Source organism: Scomber japonicus, chromosome 4, assembly GCF_027409825.1.
Source record: "Scomber japonicus isolate fScoJap1 chromosome 4, fScoJap1.pri, whole genome shotgun sequence".
Taxonomy (NCBI): Eukaryota; Metazoa; Chordata; class Actinopteri; order Scombriformes; family Scombridae; genus Scomber; species Scomber japonicus.
Genome location: NC_070581.1, coordinates 17,946,741 through 17,963,787, shown reverse-complemented (window position 1 = coordinate 17,963,787; position 17,047 = coordinate 17,946,741). Strand labels below are relative to the sequence as shown.

At 39.2% G+C, this 17,047-nt stretch overlaps 1 protein-coding gene across 1 annotated transcript; it reads left to right on the top strand.

Annotated features, from left to right (window-relative positions):
- The first annotated feature begins 2,027 nt into the window (after positions 1–2,027).
- calcoco1a (calcium binding and coiled-coil domain 1a) lies at positions 2,028–16,686 on the top strand. Its single transcript, XM_053317842.1, has 15 exons — positions 2,028–2,162; positions 3,286–3,450; positions 3,548–3,650; positions 7,276–7,478; positions 7,665–7,877; positions 8,126–8,274; positions 8,381–8,450; positions 8,567–8,722; positions 9,199–9,453; positions 10,097–10,222; positions 10,459–10,554; positions 11,815–11,902; positions 12,058–12,305; positions 12,587–12,678; positions 14,578–16,686. The coding sequence occupies exons 2-15, from the start codon at positions 3,319–3,321 to the stop codon at positions 14,603–14,605; spliced, it is 1,959 nt and encodes a 652-aa protein (XP_053173817.1). The 5' UTR covers positions 2,028–2,162; positions 3,286–3,318; the 3' UTR covers positions 14,606–16,686.
- Positions 16,687–17,047: the final 361 nt, after the last annotated feature.

The following is a 17,047-nucleotide window of genomic DNA, read 5'->3' as shown; positions in this document are numbered from 1 at the left end:
ACCACACACCTAACAAAACAGACACAAGGCCAGTAGGAGCTGGATATATAATTAATTTGTAACCAGGTCTTTTAGATTTAATGCATAAAAGAAATCACAGTTGAAACAGAACAGAAACAAGGCACTTATTTTTAACCTTGTAGAAGCTAAAGATCAAAATCATGTTTACAATTTATTTGACTTTATTTCATAACATCATACAGCCTATAACACAAACATAAACAATGGATAAACATTAACTGAATAAGGTAATTATTGCAGTACAAACTATTTAATTACGTATCCCACTGCTCAGAGAGCCACAACCTCCAGCACTACTTTGCTCTCACAGGCTCAGCACACTATTAATCCACTTAAACACAATTTATAGGGTCTCAACATTGACTGTCCGTCGGCATAAAATTACATGAAGCGTCCTTATAGTGTCTTCAACAGACTAAATTAGCCAAACTGGACTTACTAATTGAGGAGGAGTAAAGTACTGTGTGACTGGATTGACTCATCAATGAAGGGAGATAAATAAGCTGACTAAAACAGTATGGGAACATCAATAACTATAAGTAATATATTATGAACAAGCTGTGGTTACTGTGGCATGATTGCATTAAATACTAACTGTAATTTCAACCTCTGTGACCTGGGTATTTGCTTTTTTTATGGTTTCCAAATTTGTATTTTACTTCAAATTGGCAACAACAGACCTATTCCAGGTTTTTCTCAGCAAAGTTTCACAGATAACTCAGTAAACCTCAAAACAGGACACTGCTAGACATCAACTCAATTAACAAACATTAAAATAGCCAAATTACACATTTTGGTCCAAGACAAACAATATAACTAATTTAATACACTCCCACTTGGCTTTCTCTCTGTCAGTAGCCAGTTATATACTTTGCTGTTCTGTTTTAATATTTGCAAAACCTTTATTGCAATAGTTACCAATTATGCAAAGTTATGGAAATGTATGCAATCATTTTCCTATTTCATGTTGCATCCTATTTAACCAATGTCTTCTCTTTATCAGGAGTCCCACAGTAAAGAAGAAGATAAACAAAAAAATGGGTGCTAGGATTGCTTTACAAGGCTGTAGGATAGTCTCAAGAGGCTAGAGAGCATGCATTGTGTGTTTTAGTGGTTTTAGGACATGGCAACAACCTGAATACAAAGCACTGGGTTTCCAAGATGGTATACTGCCATCTGCTGTCCAGCACTGCAGCATCATCATGCAGGACAGCTCACATGTGTCACCACATGTTACAAGACACAGTAAGAGCTGTGAGGCATCTCATAGAAATGGTCAAACTGGGAAGGATCAGTGGATTATTTGTTAACTTATCATAGTAAAAACACAAATTCTCTATTAAAGCTGGACCATGGCAAGAAAAAAAACTATTCTAGGTTTTTCTCAGCCAAGTTACACAGATAACTCAGTAAACTTTGGAACAGGACGCTACTGGATATCAACTCAAACAAAAATGAAATTAAAATATTTAAATTAGTGTACAATGATGTAAGAGAACTGATTGTATTTTAATGCTATTCGAGTGGAAATAAGCTTTAACACATATGGAAAATACTGCTTTGGTTAGAGCAAGTGCAACACAAACATAAATGAGAGACTACTGTAGCCTATGAGATGATCAAGCTGCACATGAAAACATAGCCATGAGTAAACACACGTCAAATATGCACTCTTCCCATGCATCCGTTTTCTTATAATCGTTGTTTTCCTCCTCGCGCAACAGAAACATTGGTCAGTGAACGCCACACCGTAGAACAACCAGCGACTCTGTGCTTTTACAAGCGATGAGAAAAACAACACCAGCCGATGACAAGCATCATATTACGTTTCGTGCGACCTCTGCTTCCTTGCTTTGAGCTTGGGGGTTGTAGTTTAAAGTGCAGCATTAAAGCGTTCATTCACCTACATAGCGGACACCAGCTCCCACAATTCCGCAGTGGAAGTCGACCTGTCATGCTTGTGTTTTGCTTTGGTTTTTTGTTATTGTTTCGTGTTAGTGGAGCAACTGAGCCCGAGGAGGAAAGCACGACTTGTCTCGCTCACGTTTATTGTGTTTTTTTCCCTCACGGCCTGTGACTCCTCTATCTGATAGAGAAACGTCTCCTTCACACTGTTTACAGAGAAGTCAAGACGGTAAAAGGTAAGCCAGATGTCAGAGACGGACGAAAGAAAATGTGCGCAGATAGTGTTAGTTGTTAACAAAGCCTATTATTGTCTCGCCTGACGTGCACGCGCAGCACATCCAGTAACGAGGCAACGATAATTAGCGAGTACATGTTCAGATCTGCCTGTTGAGGCTTTGGTGAGACGTTTGTCTTTCTGAAGCTTGCATCGATTCGCAGGGTACTCAATGTTTTCTCGACATGTGCTACTGTTGGGCCTCAAGCCTCGTGCTGTGTAATATGAACCCTCGGAAATGTGGTGCTACTGTAGGCTATAGTTTTGTCACTGATCTATCGTTTTTAGACATCTGTACTGCAGTTTTCAAAATGTTTAACTTTCTTCCCATATTCCTAAATGTGGAACAATGCATTACTATACCAATGCACAGTATTTCATTTGAGTATAGCAGTTACACCTCGAGAAATAAATAATAAGGATGATAATTACTTAATCTACAATTAAATAACTCTTAAAGTTTCTTCTATGTTTTTTCTCTTGCACATGATCTGTTTAATCCCCCCTCCAGCAACCCCCTCCAGGTTGCTGGAGGGGGGGTTACATTTCTGCCATGACATGTGGCCTATAGGAGATCAATGTCCAACACTCAGCTAAATTAATAAATAATGCTTTCTGTAAGCCACACGTCTCCAAGCAGCGTAGTTAAGCAGCAATTCTATAAAATTCACCTAGTGTGTTTGCTAGTAGAATTTGAGCCCCATACATGCTGGAGGCCCCAGACACCTTGTACCATATGGTTACACGTGACGGTGTACAATAGCAAATGATTTTGACACTGACTGAAAATAGCCCAAGTGACAAACATGCAACATGTCATGTTGCTCAAATGCCTTGCTGTCACTAAGGTTTAGTTGTTGTGTACTTTCCTCAAGTGTGCGCTCAGTCAGGATATCTTCTTACAATCTTCTTACTGAAAAAATATTCACAGACTGCTGACTCTATCGTGTTTGTTCTCCAGTGGTCACCTCTTACCTATTTCAGCTCGTTTAACCACACTTGTCAGTTTCTACTTTGAATTTGAAATGAACAAGCCAAGAAGTTATTTAAAATAAAATATGAATGTTGTGTTTTCTTTCCTGCAGGTGCAAAATAGCTTGCCTTTGTTTTGTGTTGCCATGGAAAAGGCGTGGCGGGTGGACTTCAGAAACGTGGGCTGCAGTTACTTCCCTCAGAGCAGAGTCGATTGCCACTACACACTGAGCTCACAGCACAGCTGGGCCAGCAGTGACTGGATAGGGCTCTTCAAGGTATTGTTAACCTGATGATTGTCACAAACAATGAACACATCCTAATGTATATACATCCTACTGCAAAATAAAAGTGAGTGAATGTTTTCTTCCTCAGGTGGGATGGTCATCAGTGAGGGACTACCACACGTTTGTTTGGGCACTGGCCCCAGCCGACTATCAAGAGGGCACAGATGTCAACTGCTGTGTGCATTTCCAGGGTACTCGTGTTCTTGTTTTCTCATTTTATTTACAATAGTTAGCCAGAATCTACACTGCTCAGAGCCACAGATAAAACCTTCAGCAGAAGATTGCTGTTCCTATGAAATTGATGGCTCTGTTGTACGAACAGCTAGTGATTAAGGGTGCACAATATATAAATAATCTGATATTTTAGGGTTAGGGTGACAGAGAGGCAAAGCTGTGTTCTCCTTTGAAATAAGTGATCAGAGTCATTGATGCCATCAACACAAACCTTCTGACCCTAAAATACAAATTGGATTAGCTGATCAAAATCACACTTAACTTCAATTCAGTGCATACTCTATTGTGGAAAAACGTGTCCAATCTGACTGCAGAGCGTTTCTCTTCATATATTCCTACCTGACCATTTAATCGAGCCATTTGCCTCTAGCTTTTTTATTTCTCAGATTATCTTTGCTTTCCCAACATTGTAACATGCTGCTAATTACTGTGAAATATACAATTGATACATTTTTGACATCTAACTTGAATTTAACAGATGCATCTCATCTTATGATCTCTTGTGTAATGTATAAGAAACCACGTCCACGCTACAGAAGTTGCTCCTTTTTCTGGAACCAAATCCTCCAGAGTGGAGCAAGCAACAATGTTACATTCATTTTCAGCCATTCTCCTCGCTGCAGCTGCACAGTCATATTAATAATGTGATATGACACATTTCTATCACATTAAAAAATCATACTGGTATTGTCACAAACAACATAACATGTGCATTAAGTGAAGAAACATTTTAGACATTTGTATCTTTAAAAAGCATTTCCACAGAAGTAAAAGGGAAATATCCTTTGCAGAAGGGAAAAGTCACTCTTGGCTTGGTCTCTTAAACAGACACAGCCTCTGTCATAGTTTGAATGAATTTCTTTAATAGACAGAAGGTTGAGTAATGAGGATGACGAAGACAATGGCTCAAAGCCCACTCCAAGTACTACCACTCACTGAAAACTACAGCATTCACTCTGTCCTATCTGTCAACAGCAGCTGATAAGCCTGATTCAGTGTGAGGGGCACCTGTGCAGCAGGTGAGGCATTGACCTCTGGCAGAGTGATTTATCACTAAGTTAAGCATACTGTCGATGTCATTCTTCAGTGGACGAAGAGTAAAAGAAAGAAAGTGTAATTAAACTGCTGATGGTTACTTATCAGCAGCAATGCAGTGATTTAAAAAGGTGCAAATATGAAGGAATTGTAAAAATTGCCAAATTTGTATCTCACACTCAAAATTCCAAAACTGTTCTTTTGTTCATATTCTGTTGATCATTTAGTCAATGTTTTAATGTTTTAAACTGAAATTCATACATAATTCATCATATTTCAGCTTTTAAAAGGGTTGCACTGTGACCTAAACTAGTGCTGAGTTACAATGCAGCTCATAAACTTGCTCCATGTCATGTCTGTTTTCCATCTTCCTCCTTTATTGTGCATGTGTTGTGAAACAGTATTTCCAAGTAAATCAAAAGTTTAGCTATTGCCTGTTTGAGATAAGGAAAATATTATATTAGCTTACTTTATAGGCTGGATGAAGTCATGGCTGTGTTCTGGTCACAGTAGGAAGCAGGAGGCATAACATCATCAGTTCCTGTAGGGTTTGGAGGAGTAAAAAATAAAAAATACAGGATCAAGAATGTGGAGAGACAAACAAATATGGTACATTTGCAAATAAACTGAAAGTTAGTTGCAAAGTTAAGCAAACAGCACAACTAATCAAGAAACCAGTGATATAGTAGCACTATCAATGCTAGCAAACCAAAGACTGTGAGAAACTGAGAGCATGGATGGGCTCACCAACAGGAGCTACTTTTTCACAGGCAATAGATGTGACTTTGATGTCATTATTATCACTGTTAGCTAACATGGGCCGCAGTGGCTGTGCAATATGTTTTGGCCCAAATGACTGCAGACTTCACTTGTCTACAACATTAACTTGCTGTTGTTTAAAAGTTCATGGCATTTTGAATAAAAGCCAGTTAATTCTACGATGTATTGTTGGTTAGCTTGCTATCGCGTCGACAGGTGTATTTTGGGCTTTGAACTGAGGTGAAATGTTTGCACCTGCTAATGGGATGACATGCTGAAAAACTATTCGGCAACGTTACAGAAATTAAACTAAAGGTAAGCTTATCTCACAAAAGAAGTTACTATTACAAACAAAGAACCTACTTTGACAGGCTGAAGCAACACTTGTTAAGAGTTAAGCTAGCCAAACGACTGATCTCACGTTAGCGGTGACTTACCTGTTTCAGTTAGCTTGTTTAGGATCTTAACAGAAAAAAAAAACGAAAAATGGGAACAAGGCAGACTCGCTGCATGTCAGAATGAAAAAAAGTCTATTCCGGTGTGAAGTAACAAACCATGACAAAGGAGTGCGCGTTGTTGATATACAGTCTATGGTTTGTTGTCACTGGGATGCAGGTCTAATCAAATTTCGCGCCACTTTTTTTTCGCTCGTCTGTGCTGACCTTGCTGAGTGCTGCCACCGGTGGCCGGGAGCTGTACTGCAACAGACGCCGAAAAAAATCGGTGTTACTGCAACATAGTAGTATGTACGGGAGCCCATTTCCGCCAATGTGATGAAAATAAATAAATATGTAAGTCATTATAATGAGACAGTATCTCAAAATAAAACTTGTGTATGTCAAAACAATGACTTAAAATCTAAAAATAAAGACTTAGTATCTGTAAATAATGACTTAGTAACTCAAAAATATTGACTTAGTATCTCAAAATAATGAGAAACTAGTTATCTTCTGACTTATTAGTATCTCATTATTTTGAAATAGTCTCACATTATTTTGAGAAAAGTTTCTTATTATATTGATTTACAGGAATGGGGAATGTACTTCGATAAATATGTCATACCATTTCATGGATGTTGTTTTATTTATCACTTAAGCACAGCTATATCATAAAATAAATGTGTTATAAGCTTGTATTGTATAAATACCAAAATATTGTCAGTCTGTGTCATTTAAGCATTTCACCTTGTTGTTTTTATACACTATGTATAGCTAACCATGTAAGTAACATGGGGATGCTTTCAACAATAATGCTATGAATATTTCTTATTTATCAATTAACTTCATACAAACTTCAGTAAACAGAAGAAATTTAAACTAAATATTAGATATTTGGTGTGAGCACGCTTTGCCTTTAAAGCAGCACCAGTTCTCTTTGGTACACCTGTGCACAGTTTTACAAGGTACTTGGCAGGTTGGTTTTTCTTTTAGGCATCTTTGAGAAGTTGCCACTTTTTCTGTGTATTTCAGCATCTCAAGTTCTTCTATTGTTTCATATAATCTCAGACTGACTCCATGATGTTGAGATCAGGGTTCTGCTGGGGCCATAACATCTGTTGCAGGACTTATTCTTGTGGCTGAAGATAGTTCTTTATGAGTCTGGTTGTATGTTTGGGGTCATTGTCAATCTGCAGAATAGATTTGGGATAAATCAGACACCTCACTGCTGGTTTTGAATTAACTATAAGAATGTAAACATCTGAAGCGGCAACATATTTTGTACATTTTGTACATTACACTTTGAAACACAATTTTTTCACACAACTCTTTTTTTCCACCACTTTTTTAGCTTCCTACCTACCCAAGCCAGGCTCCCAAGAGTATGAGTTTGTATATATTGATGCAAAGGGGGAAGTGTGCTCCTACAGCTCTAAATTCACATTCTGCGCCCCGAAGCCACTTGAAGATCTGGTGACCCTTGAAGATGAGCCCCATGGAGGGGAGGAAAGCACAGGCATGCTACTGGTTGTACCCAGGGCTGAACTGCTACAGGTGAGGATGACAAATACAGAGCAGACTAATTAGATAAGTGTCAGAGACTATTTTTTGAGTCTTGTAAAAAGAGTACTGATAAAACACAGATGTTAGGAAGTCAATACTGTTTACTGCTTCCAAAAAAGGATAAAAGCACAATGATGATACCTAATCTGACGCCTACTTCCTCCTGTCTCTTGTCAGAGTCGACTGCAGGAATATCTGCAAGAGAGAGCTGAGCTGCTGCAGACCCATGAGGCTGCAAACAGGCAAAGGGAGAAAGAGAAGGGGGACCACAAGAGAGCAAGGGAGGCCTGGGAGAGACGACACAAAGAGCTTGAAACTGACATCAGCAGGTTGCAGGAAGAGCTAAAGCAGAAACAGGACATGATCGAGGAGACGGAGAGGAAGCAGAAGGTAGTGTATCATTTAGGATGGATTCCATACTTTCTATCTGTATCTGTGTGCTTATTCACAGATGAAAAGCACAGGTCTCTGTGTAAACAATATCCAGCCATTGTCAATATGAAATTACGTAACAGTAATTCAGTAAAACGCCTGAGTTGTTGTATTAAAATGTTAGAAATGATGTGATCTCGGTAGCGTAGCCATGATAAATTCAATATTCTCTCATAAACTTGTAATAAATGCCTCTTGTCTGTTAGGAGGAGGAGGCTTTGAGAGAATTGCTTACCCAAGAGAAAAGTGCTTTATTGGATGTGAGGGAGGCAAGCGAAGTGCGAATGAGAGAGCTGGAGGAGGACATCAAAGCCCTGACACAGAGAACTGTGGAAAGAGAGACCGAGTTGGAAAGGTTTGACATATTCTTTTGTTTTTCTTTCCTTCTTTAGTTGTAGTTTCAATATTACGTGGGTCTTGTGAATACTTCTGGTTGTCAGTAACAAAATATGTGTTTGCAGAGTGAAGGAAAGAGCAAAGAGGGCAGGAGTTCAGAGGAAAGAGGAGGAGAGCGAGAGAAAGAGCCTGCAGGTATTTTCAATTAAGAACATGTTGTATATAATAATAAAACCTGTCTCACAGTTGTTCTTTTTTTCTGTATCTCTATCTCACTTTTCCCATCTGTGCCATTAATCTCCTTCTCTTAGAACAAGTTGGAACAGACAGAAGCTGAACTCAGAAGTCTATCCAAGGAGTTCCAGGGCCTGAGGAACTCGCTGGCCCAGAGAGATACCAGCGTCCTGCAGCTCCAAAACACCATCACCACCCTCACCCAGAAACTCACCACTGCTCACAGGAAAGAGGTCAGACATGTCAAAGGAGCTGAAAGCAGGATTGGTAGTTGAAACTTGACAAAGCAGGCTCCGAATATGTGATGCACCATAATCATCTGTAAGCTCACGCACACCTCACTGTTTTTCTCAGGAGGCATTTTGTGTATTTAATCAGATTTTTTGATTTCGCAAAACATATAAATGGAGGAGTATTTGCCCCTAATACCATTTTTTATTTGAGGAGAATATGTGATCTCAGCTCCTGGAGATGAGGTGTGCTTCTCTGTTGCCTTTACTATTTCATTATTTGATACATAAATGTATTTCTACGTAACACACATCTCACAGTTTGGGATGTGCTTGTATTTACGTAAGCCATGACTTTGGTATTTACAAATTCAGACTTTTTTTTCCTCAATTTAAGACTAGGATTCTGAGACAACCCCCCTTACAGATAAGTAACAGATTTCTAATCAGTAAAATCTGTCTTGTTCCATAATGCTCAGACCGAGAGCGAGGCAGCACTGAGGGAGATGCGGAGCCTGCGAGAGCGTCTGAACGTGACTGAGCGTACTGCAGATGGCTTGAAGAGTGATCTAAGTACCATGGTAGCCCAGAGGGATCAAGGGCAGGCTGAACTGCATCAAGCCCGTCTTCAGGCTGCCCAACTAACCCTTCAGCTAGCAGATTCCAGTCTGGCCCTGAGGGAGGGCAGAGCCCAGTGGGCACAGGAGAGGCAAAGTCTGCAGCGCACTGCTGAGGTACCGCACATACAATCTGAGATGGAGAGTTTAGTTTAGTTTTTTTTGTGATTAGCATTTTTTTATTTTCATTATTTCAACAATAACAATAATAACAGTAATCCCATCCCCCACTCCCAAGATTTTAAGGAACCATCACAATACAGATCTCCCAAATTGACCACACCATTCTCCCGCCATATCTTCCAATAAATGGGGACTTTACCAATTTGTAATTTAGCATTTGACCAGATACTTGAAGAGACATTTAGAAAGGGATCAAATTTAAATATTCAATCAACCTTAGTCCAAATTCATTTAAGATGAGAGATTATTGGATGTGTTTTTGCTTTTTTACTTAATTTAGTAGACAAGACTTGCATGGGTGATAGAGGGGCCATTACAGCTTGTTCCATACAGTACCATTGGGGGGGGGGGGGGGGGGGGGGGGGGCTTTCGGGAGGGAGAGACCAATGGGCCAGGTGCCTTAAATTAAAAGCATAGTAGTAAAACATCATTGGCAGTAATGTTGTTAGATGTCATGATGAACTTCAAGATAAAATATTCCTATACTTCACTGATTTACTCCTCTTCCAGTGCATTGCAGCTATGAAGTCAAGTTGTATACTGAGTAAATGTGTGTGTTTGTGTGTCACTCTGACAGAAGGACCACGAGCGTTTGGAGAAACTCAATGTAGAGATGCAGAGAATGGAGGAGAAGCTGCAGGAGGAGAGGATGGAAAGAGTGAAGCTGGAGGTAGAGCTTGGAAGAGAAAAGGATTGCAACCGGGTGAGGAAGTCCATTAAGAGTTTACTGCATTCAGTTTTTCTTGTTCTTCTATTTCTTTCTTGTCATTTAGTAATTATTAATTTCCCCGGGGTGAGTGTGTTAGCAGTAATACTAAGCAACTGCACAAAATGAATACTTAAATCTAACACAGTTCATTTCTGTTTCAGTTACCTACACTTCACACTTGTGTTGGATGGTTCTGACATATCTTGTTGTCCTTCATGTGTGACCTGCAGGTTCAGTTGAGTGAAACCCGCAGGGAGCTCCAGGAGTTGAAGGCCAACCTTAGGGTCAACCAAAAAGAGAAGGAACAGCTTCTTGCAGAGAAACAGGTCAGAGACATTTTTTACAGTCACAGGTGACAGGCTTGACTCTGTACTGACAGCATGTTTGTCAAGAAAAGGGAACGATGTAACATTTTGAGATTAAGTTTATTCAATCATCAGTCAATCACTCTTTATTTGTATAGCGCCAAATCACAACAGAGTTATCTCAAGGCACTTTACACAGGTTCTAAACCGAACTCTTCAGGTTTTAACTTTAAAGAGACCCAACATTCCCACATGAGCAACAATGGCAAGAAAAAACTCAGGAAGTGGCAGGAAGAAACCTCAGGCAGAACCAGACTCAGAGTGGGCGGCCATCTGCCTCGACCGGTTGGGGTTGACTGAGAGGAGAGAAAGGAAGGATAGAGGAGAGAAGCACAATGAAAATCAAGGATTTTTTATTTATTCATGGAAAAACACTGATGGTGTCACAGATTCTGACTTTGCTGATGTTTTCAAAGGGTTAAAATTAAACCATAATGCTGCAGGCACAAAAATCTCACATGACAATCTGTGGAAAATATTTTGGGTCTAATTTGTGCCTGATCAATTTATAGGGTTATATAAATTAACAAATACATTTGGGTTGTTTTTATCCTACTTGAATATCTTTATATCACAGCTGCCATCATTACCAGCTTTTAATTTACTTCAAATGTAGCAACAATTTGCATTACACTCAAACTGAATGTGCCCATGAATCATTTTTGTTTTTTTCCAAAAGCTATTAGCATTGATAATATATTTGTATTGTGAGTGTGTGTGCAGTGAACATACACATAACATACACAGAAGTATGCTGGTGTTGTGAATGTCCCAGGTGTTGGGGATCTTTCATCTGTTGTTGTCTTCTTTCTTGTTATTGTGCTATATAAACTGTTTATTGTGCAATATAAATCAGTGGATTTCAGGGCAGTCAGTGCTGCTGTTGTTAAAGCGCCTGCAGAGTTTTTGTTGGCTAACCACCATCACGTTTTCCCACTACTGGCAGAGTAGATGGTCAGTGTTTTTAAAATCACAGTTTAACATCCACCATATGGTAGCATAGCAGGCAATCTGTGGCACATCATGAGTCATACACGTTTACATTTTTATTGTAAAATGATAATAATATTTATATAATAGCAAATGTTGTGTATTTCCTGTATAATCATTTTATGTGGCTTGAAGGGGTTGGACATGAGGGTTATGAGAGTGATGCCTGCTGAAGCCATGATTAAAGTTCCACCCTGGTGTGTGGTATGATGACTGTATTTTCCACTACAGGAGCTGATGGAGTACATCTGTCAGCTGGAGCAAAAGATGGGAACAGCGGACAGTGCCAAGTGGAGCGCTGACCCCATCGCTTCTACAGGTGAATGGGACCACACATTAATCAACTGAATGTCCTGCAGATGTGAACAATAAAAGTGTTAACTATCATTCGACAGCAGTATTGTTCAGAGTGGCAGGTGTCATAGTGCTCTGAGGAAAAGTGACCAGTTATGTGATGATGTTTCTATCTGGCAGTGCGTCCTGGCAGTGCATTATCTGACTCTGAGGATGAAAACCCAGAGGCCTTGCAGCCCCTCCGTCCACCAAGACCTCTGGGACACTACAGCCTGTGTGAGCAGGGCCAATCTAACTCCTTGCTTCTCACCACCCCTCCTCCTTCCCCCAGAGAGGTGGAGAGGGGTGCAGTGGTCATCAACCAGCCAGCCCCTCTCTCCTCGCCACACCAGGCTGGAGCAGACACTCTGGCACACAGCTCTGACTCGGTGAGACAAGCTATTTGGAGCGCTTAGTGCCACCATAGTGTAATTATATTGTGATACTGAAAATGAGCTATGTCTTCATGGTGATAGTCATGCACACCATTTAAACATGGGCAGTGGATCGTTTGATATAGACATTATCCCCTAGAAGCAATTAGGCTGCTAGTCTGCAAGTTATTAGACTGTAATAGCTGTTGGACAGATATGTGTTAAGTGTCTGTATGTGTGTGTGTGTGTGTGTGTGTGCGCGTGTGTGCATGTGTGTGTTGATGTCTGGTGTTTAGGAGGAGGAACCTGATCCACTTCAGTGTGGAAGGCGCAGCTCTGAAGACGATACAGCACTTTTGCTGCCTGAACACATGGACACTGTTCTCAGGTGCAACACACAACATTTAAACATTCAATACACATACATAGAGGAGAATGAAGAACAAGTACTCAAATCCAATATTCTCAAATATCACATAAATAATACTCCATAAATTGTTTTCACAATTTTATCAATGTCAGATTATTTTTACATTGGTAAACTTTTAGGAGTGGGTTCTTTAGTAACTAATTATATTTACTCAAGTACTTTACTGAAGTACAATTTTGAAATACAGTACATGTGCTTTATTTGAGTATTTCCATTTTATGGTACTTAATACTTCTACCCCATTAACTTTCAGAAGGAAATATATAATTTGCTCTTTAAAGATTCCATGATGGGTTCAAAATCTGGTTGGTTTGTGACCCCTTACAAAAAACAGTTGAAGCCACTTGCCAGGTTTCAGATGTCTATTAGTTGCAGTAGTTCCACAAACGGGTGTGATTTCATCTAAACTTCTCAAATGCTTTCATTTAAATACTGTTCAATACTCAGAGGAGTAAAATTATCCAACGTTTCTCAAAAGACATTATTGTTGCAGAACCTTTCTACTCCATTAATCATCTCTCAACCCCTCTGATTTATCTTGTGACCCTTTGCAGGGGGCCCAACCCCTCAGTTGGGAGCCACTAGACTAAACTCATCTATATAAAGTTATTAAATTATCTCAAATTCGACGAGCTACAAGAGTAAAATAATGCTTACATCAGTATTAATCTAATAATATTTTTCTGTGTAATAGTAAAAGAACTTTTACTTTTGATATGTAAGCACATTTTACCTAAGAGATATTTATACTTTTAAGTACAGCAAAATTTTTAACACTGGACTTGTATTTTTATATTGTTGTATTAGAGTTTTTCTGTCATCACTCACTGCCTTTCACACTGTTACATTAATGTTGTTGCATTAACAGATGGAAGTATTTAATTTTGCAACATGTGTAACTATTTCATTAAATGTTAGTGTTATAGCCTCGAAAGGGCAGAAATAATGTAAATGGACACATAGACATACTTCACTCAAAATATATTGAAGCATTACGGTCAGCATGCATTCCCCTCACTGGAGGGCAAAGCATTACTGAACATGTGACGATAAGACAATCACAACAAATCATGCACAGTTGAAGATTTAATGTTTAAAAACTGAGATTTGCATTACTGGCTGCACATTAAAATGAACATTTCTTTCAAACAAACAAGCCAACAAATTTCTGCCTGTCACGGTGGCTGGTTTAAACTCCGGCAATGCGTCATATTTTATGAGCTCATGACTTGATTTATGTGTACAAGCTTACTCTGCAAACTAATTAGTGAACACAGCCACCAGAGAAATGCAGTGGAGTAGAAAAGTATCATATCTCTCCCTGAAATATAGATAAATAAAAACACAAAGTATCTCAAAATGGAAGAGTAAAAAAAGTACTTATACATTAAAATTGCACCTACATATAATATCTAAGTAAATCTGCTTAGTTACTTTCCATCTCTGGTCCCATACAGAATTGGTTTCAGGCACGCACAATGAATTCAGTGCTTGCTAATGCACACAGACACATGCGAGCAATTATTTATGGTGACAGGGTGAGTATGGCTGGAAGATGGAAGTTTTGAATATGTGGTCGTAAAAGAAGTTAAGTCAGGGTGAGGAGGGGGAGCCTGTGCAAGACAGAGACGGGGCATGGGAGGAGCGAGATGGGAGGACAAGGGGACAGATAAGTTGACAGCAAGCTGTAGCAATGATTTACCTGAGGGGTGTACCACAGTCACGGGCCAATTTTCAGCATCATTAAAGCCTTCGCTCTCCCTCTCAGCCACTCCTTCAGTAGAACCTCTTTCAACCAGAATGTGTGTTTCTTTCACTTTCTCATACACGCACACTCTGCTTTGTGTCTTCCTCCAGTGATCTGGCCGACACCTCGCTATGGTAACCAGTGGACATCCAGCCCACAACCATGGCAAATGATCAGAAAGAGGAGGAGGACTTTCTTGGAGTTGGTGTGTTTTCCGCATTACTTCCACTAACAAGCACATATACAGCTCTGATATGCAATTGACATTGTATCTGCCGTGAACCTTGGTTTTTCCCCTCTAGACTGTTGTGTTATTGCCCTAGCTGTTTCATTGTTAGGAATGACATAATGCTCATGGTGGCAGGTCAACACCGTGTTTATTACTGACATAAGACTCTCGCACAGTTTGAAACGGCGGGCTTTTAGGCATGGGCTCTGGCATTTGAGAGTTTGCAGGCTGTAGCTGAATGATTTCTGTTGAATCATTGCTATGTCGAGAGCTTTACGATGGATATTATGTCGTTTTTATGACATTTGTGATTAGGAGTCATGACAGGCACTGTAATTATGACGTTTTGCGCAGGGCCTAGCTCCACTGAAAATCATGGCAAAACTCTCTTCCAGCATTAAATTTCTTCACAGCAGCTTTGAATGCAGCATAAAGTAACGATACGGCATCATGTTAGAATTATATCACAGTAATGTAAGTCTATGACATCATATTTCTCCTCCATTTACTCAGAACTAAGATTTGATATGCACTTTCTTGTACGCATTAGCGGCTGCTGTTGTCACAGGCAGTTCAAGAGATTTAGAGATGCAGAGGCTCTCTAAGATGGACAGGCATTTGAAATAGAAAGCTCATTGAATAGATTTTGTCTATTGAGATAGATGCCAGATGCAACTTGCTACTTCAATAACTTCATATCAATATTATTATAATATTAATGCTCATAAGCTTTTCACTATAGATGCAATCTTTACTTGTTTAACGATCCTGGATTTTACATTTCATAACTATTGGAATGAAATGCTAATTTACTAGCTGGTCATTTGGATATTCAGTCTTTATTACAGTTTGTATTGTACAGAAATATTGATTCATGCTCACAAGTAGTTTTAAATTTGTGTCTAAAAGAATTAAATAAGAGTCTTATTAAAGATTAATCACCTTTATAGATCCTGACATCATGACATGGTGTGGGTATTTTTCCCTAGCCCTATGGCAAAGTACTGCCTAATAAAAAATTGCTGCCTACCTTTTAATCAATACTGTATGCATTTTTCATGATATTCTATTTATAATTAACTTGAGTTATGCTGCAATGAAACTATATTCAGGTTTAGTTTGAAATAAATGTTTTGGTTTTACACACAACTGTTTGTGCAAATGTGTGACCATTTTTCTGTGCTTGGCTAAGAAGATTTGCTAGACACTTTGATGCTTGACTTTATCTGCTGTATTTGCACCCTATTTTTACTATAGAAGAGTTTTTAGATGAAAAGTTGATATATGAATACTTAACAATGTATCAGGTGTGTCTTTCCATTATTATCTAAATCATTACCATTGTGTGTTTGTATTTACACATTATGTTACCTACACTTTTTTTGTTTTTGTTTTTAAATACTGACTCTGTTAAGATTTCATATTGGAGGTATTTTGTTGCAAAATATCGGTGTTAATGAAAGGGAATGATACCAGCACGATGAGCTTAAGTTAGAAGTGAACATGTGTCAATGATCTGCAAAAGTAATTATGTTTCAACTATTTTAGCAGGAACAGGATTATTAAAAAGTTATGAGAGGAGTTTCAGCCGGTTTTGTAGTAAATGTCTGCCCAACCTCTCATTTACCTTGTGTCACAAGGTTTGCTAGTGTTGCAGTACATGTTGATTCTCCATATATAGAATGTTTAGAATGTTCTTTCCCAGAAGATAGTGTACTATGTGTATTCTCCATAGTCTTTGTTTGTGGTTGTAATCTGACTTTATGTCCTGGGGAAGTAATTTTTTTGTTGATCCACTGAGAGTTCCAGTGTGAGTGCTCCTCGTCAGGCACACTGCCGCACATTGCAATAAAGCTCCAGCGGTTATGGTTTGTTTTTAAAGTTTTGTGTGTGTGTGAAGGTTATCATATGTGTACACCACCGTGTATTTTCTTATCAGTCATGTAACAGGGTTTGGGCGGGGTTCTGTATAATAAAATGGTTTATGTATCCATTATTGGGTGTAATGTGTCTTTTTCTGGCCAAAGATCATAGCAATATTTTGATCCTCACATGACATTTCACTGGTAATTAACTATGTCATTTCTTCTCATGCAGTTATATAGCCTATTCCCGTTTGGCTCATTATCAGATACATTTCTCATTCTGATCTTTTTTTCTCTCTTCTCACCTTTGGCTCTCCACCAGACCCCCTCAGGGCTGACCTCCTCTTCATCCTCGTGCCTCCCTGCTCCTCTGGCCATCTCCTGCTGCCGCTTTTAAGCTCTCTTCCTGCCCCCCTACCACACTCCTTACATCTTAAGTCTGGGGTGACGATAGCTAATTATAAAATCAATGATGCTGGGCTGCCT

Bases quoted from the DNA above. Each gene is read 5' to 3' on its own strand.
- calcoco1a (XM_053317842.1), top strand. From the start codon at position 3,319: ATGGAAAAGGCGTGGCGGGTGGACTTCAGAAACGTGGGCTGCAGTTAC. The intron at 8,723-9,198 runs GTCAGACATGTC...CATAATGCTCAG, and splicing joins CCACTGCTCACAGGAAAGAG to ACCGAGAGCGAGGCAGCACT. The intron at 12,306-12,586 runs GTGAGACAAGCT...TCTGGTGTTTAG, and splicing joins TGGCACACAGCTCTGACTCG to GAGGAGGAACCTGATCCACT.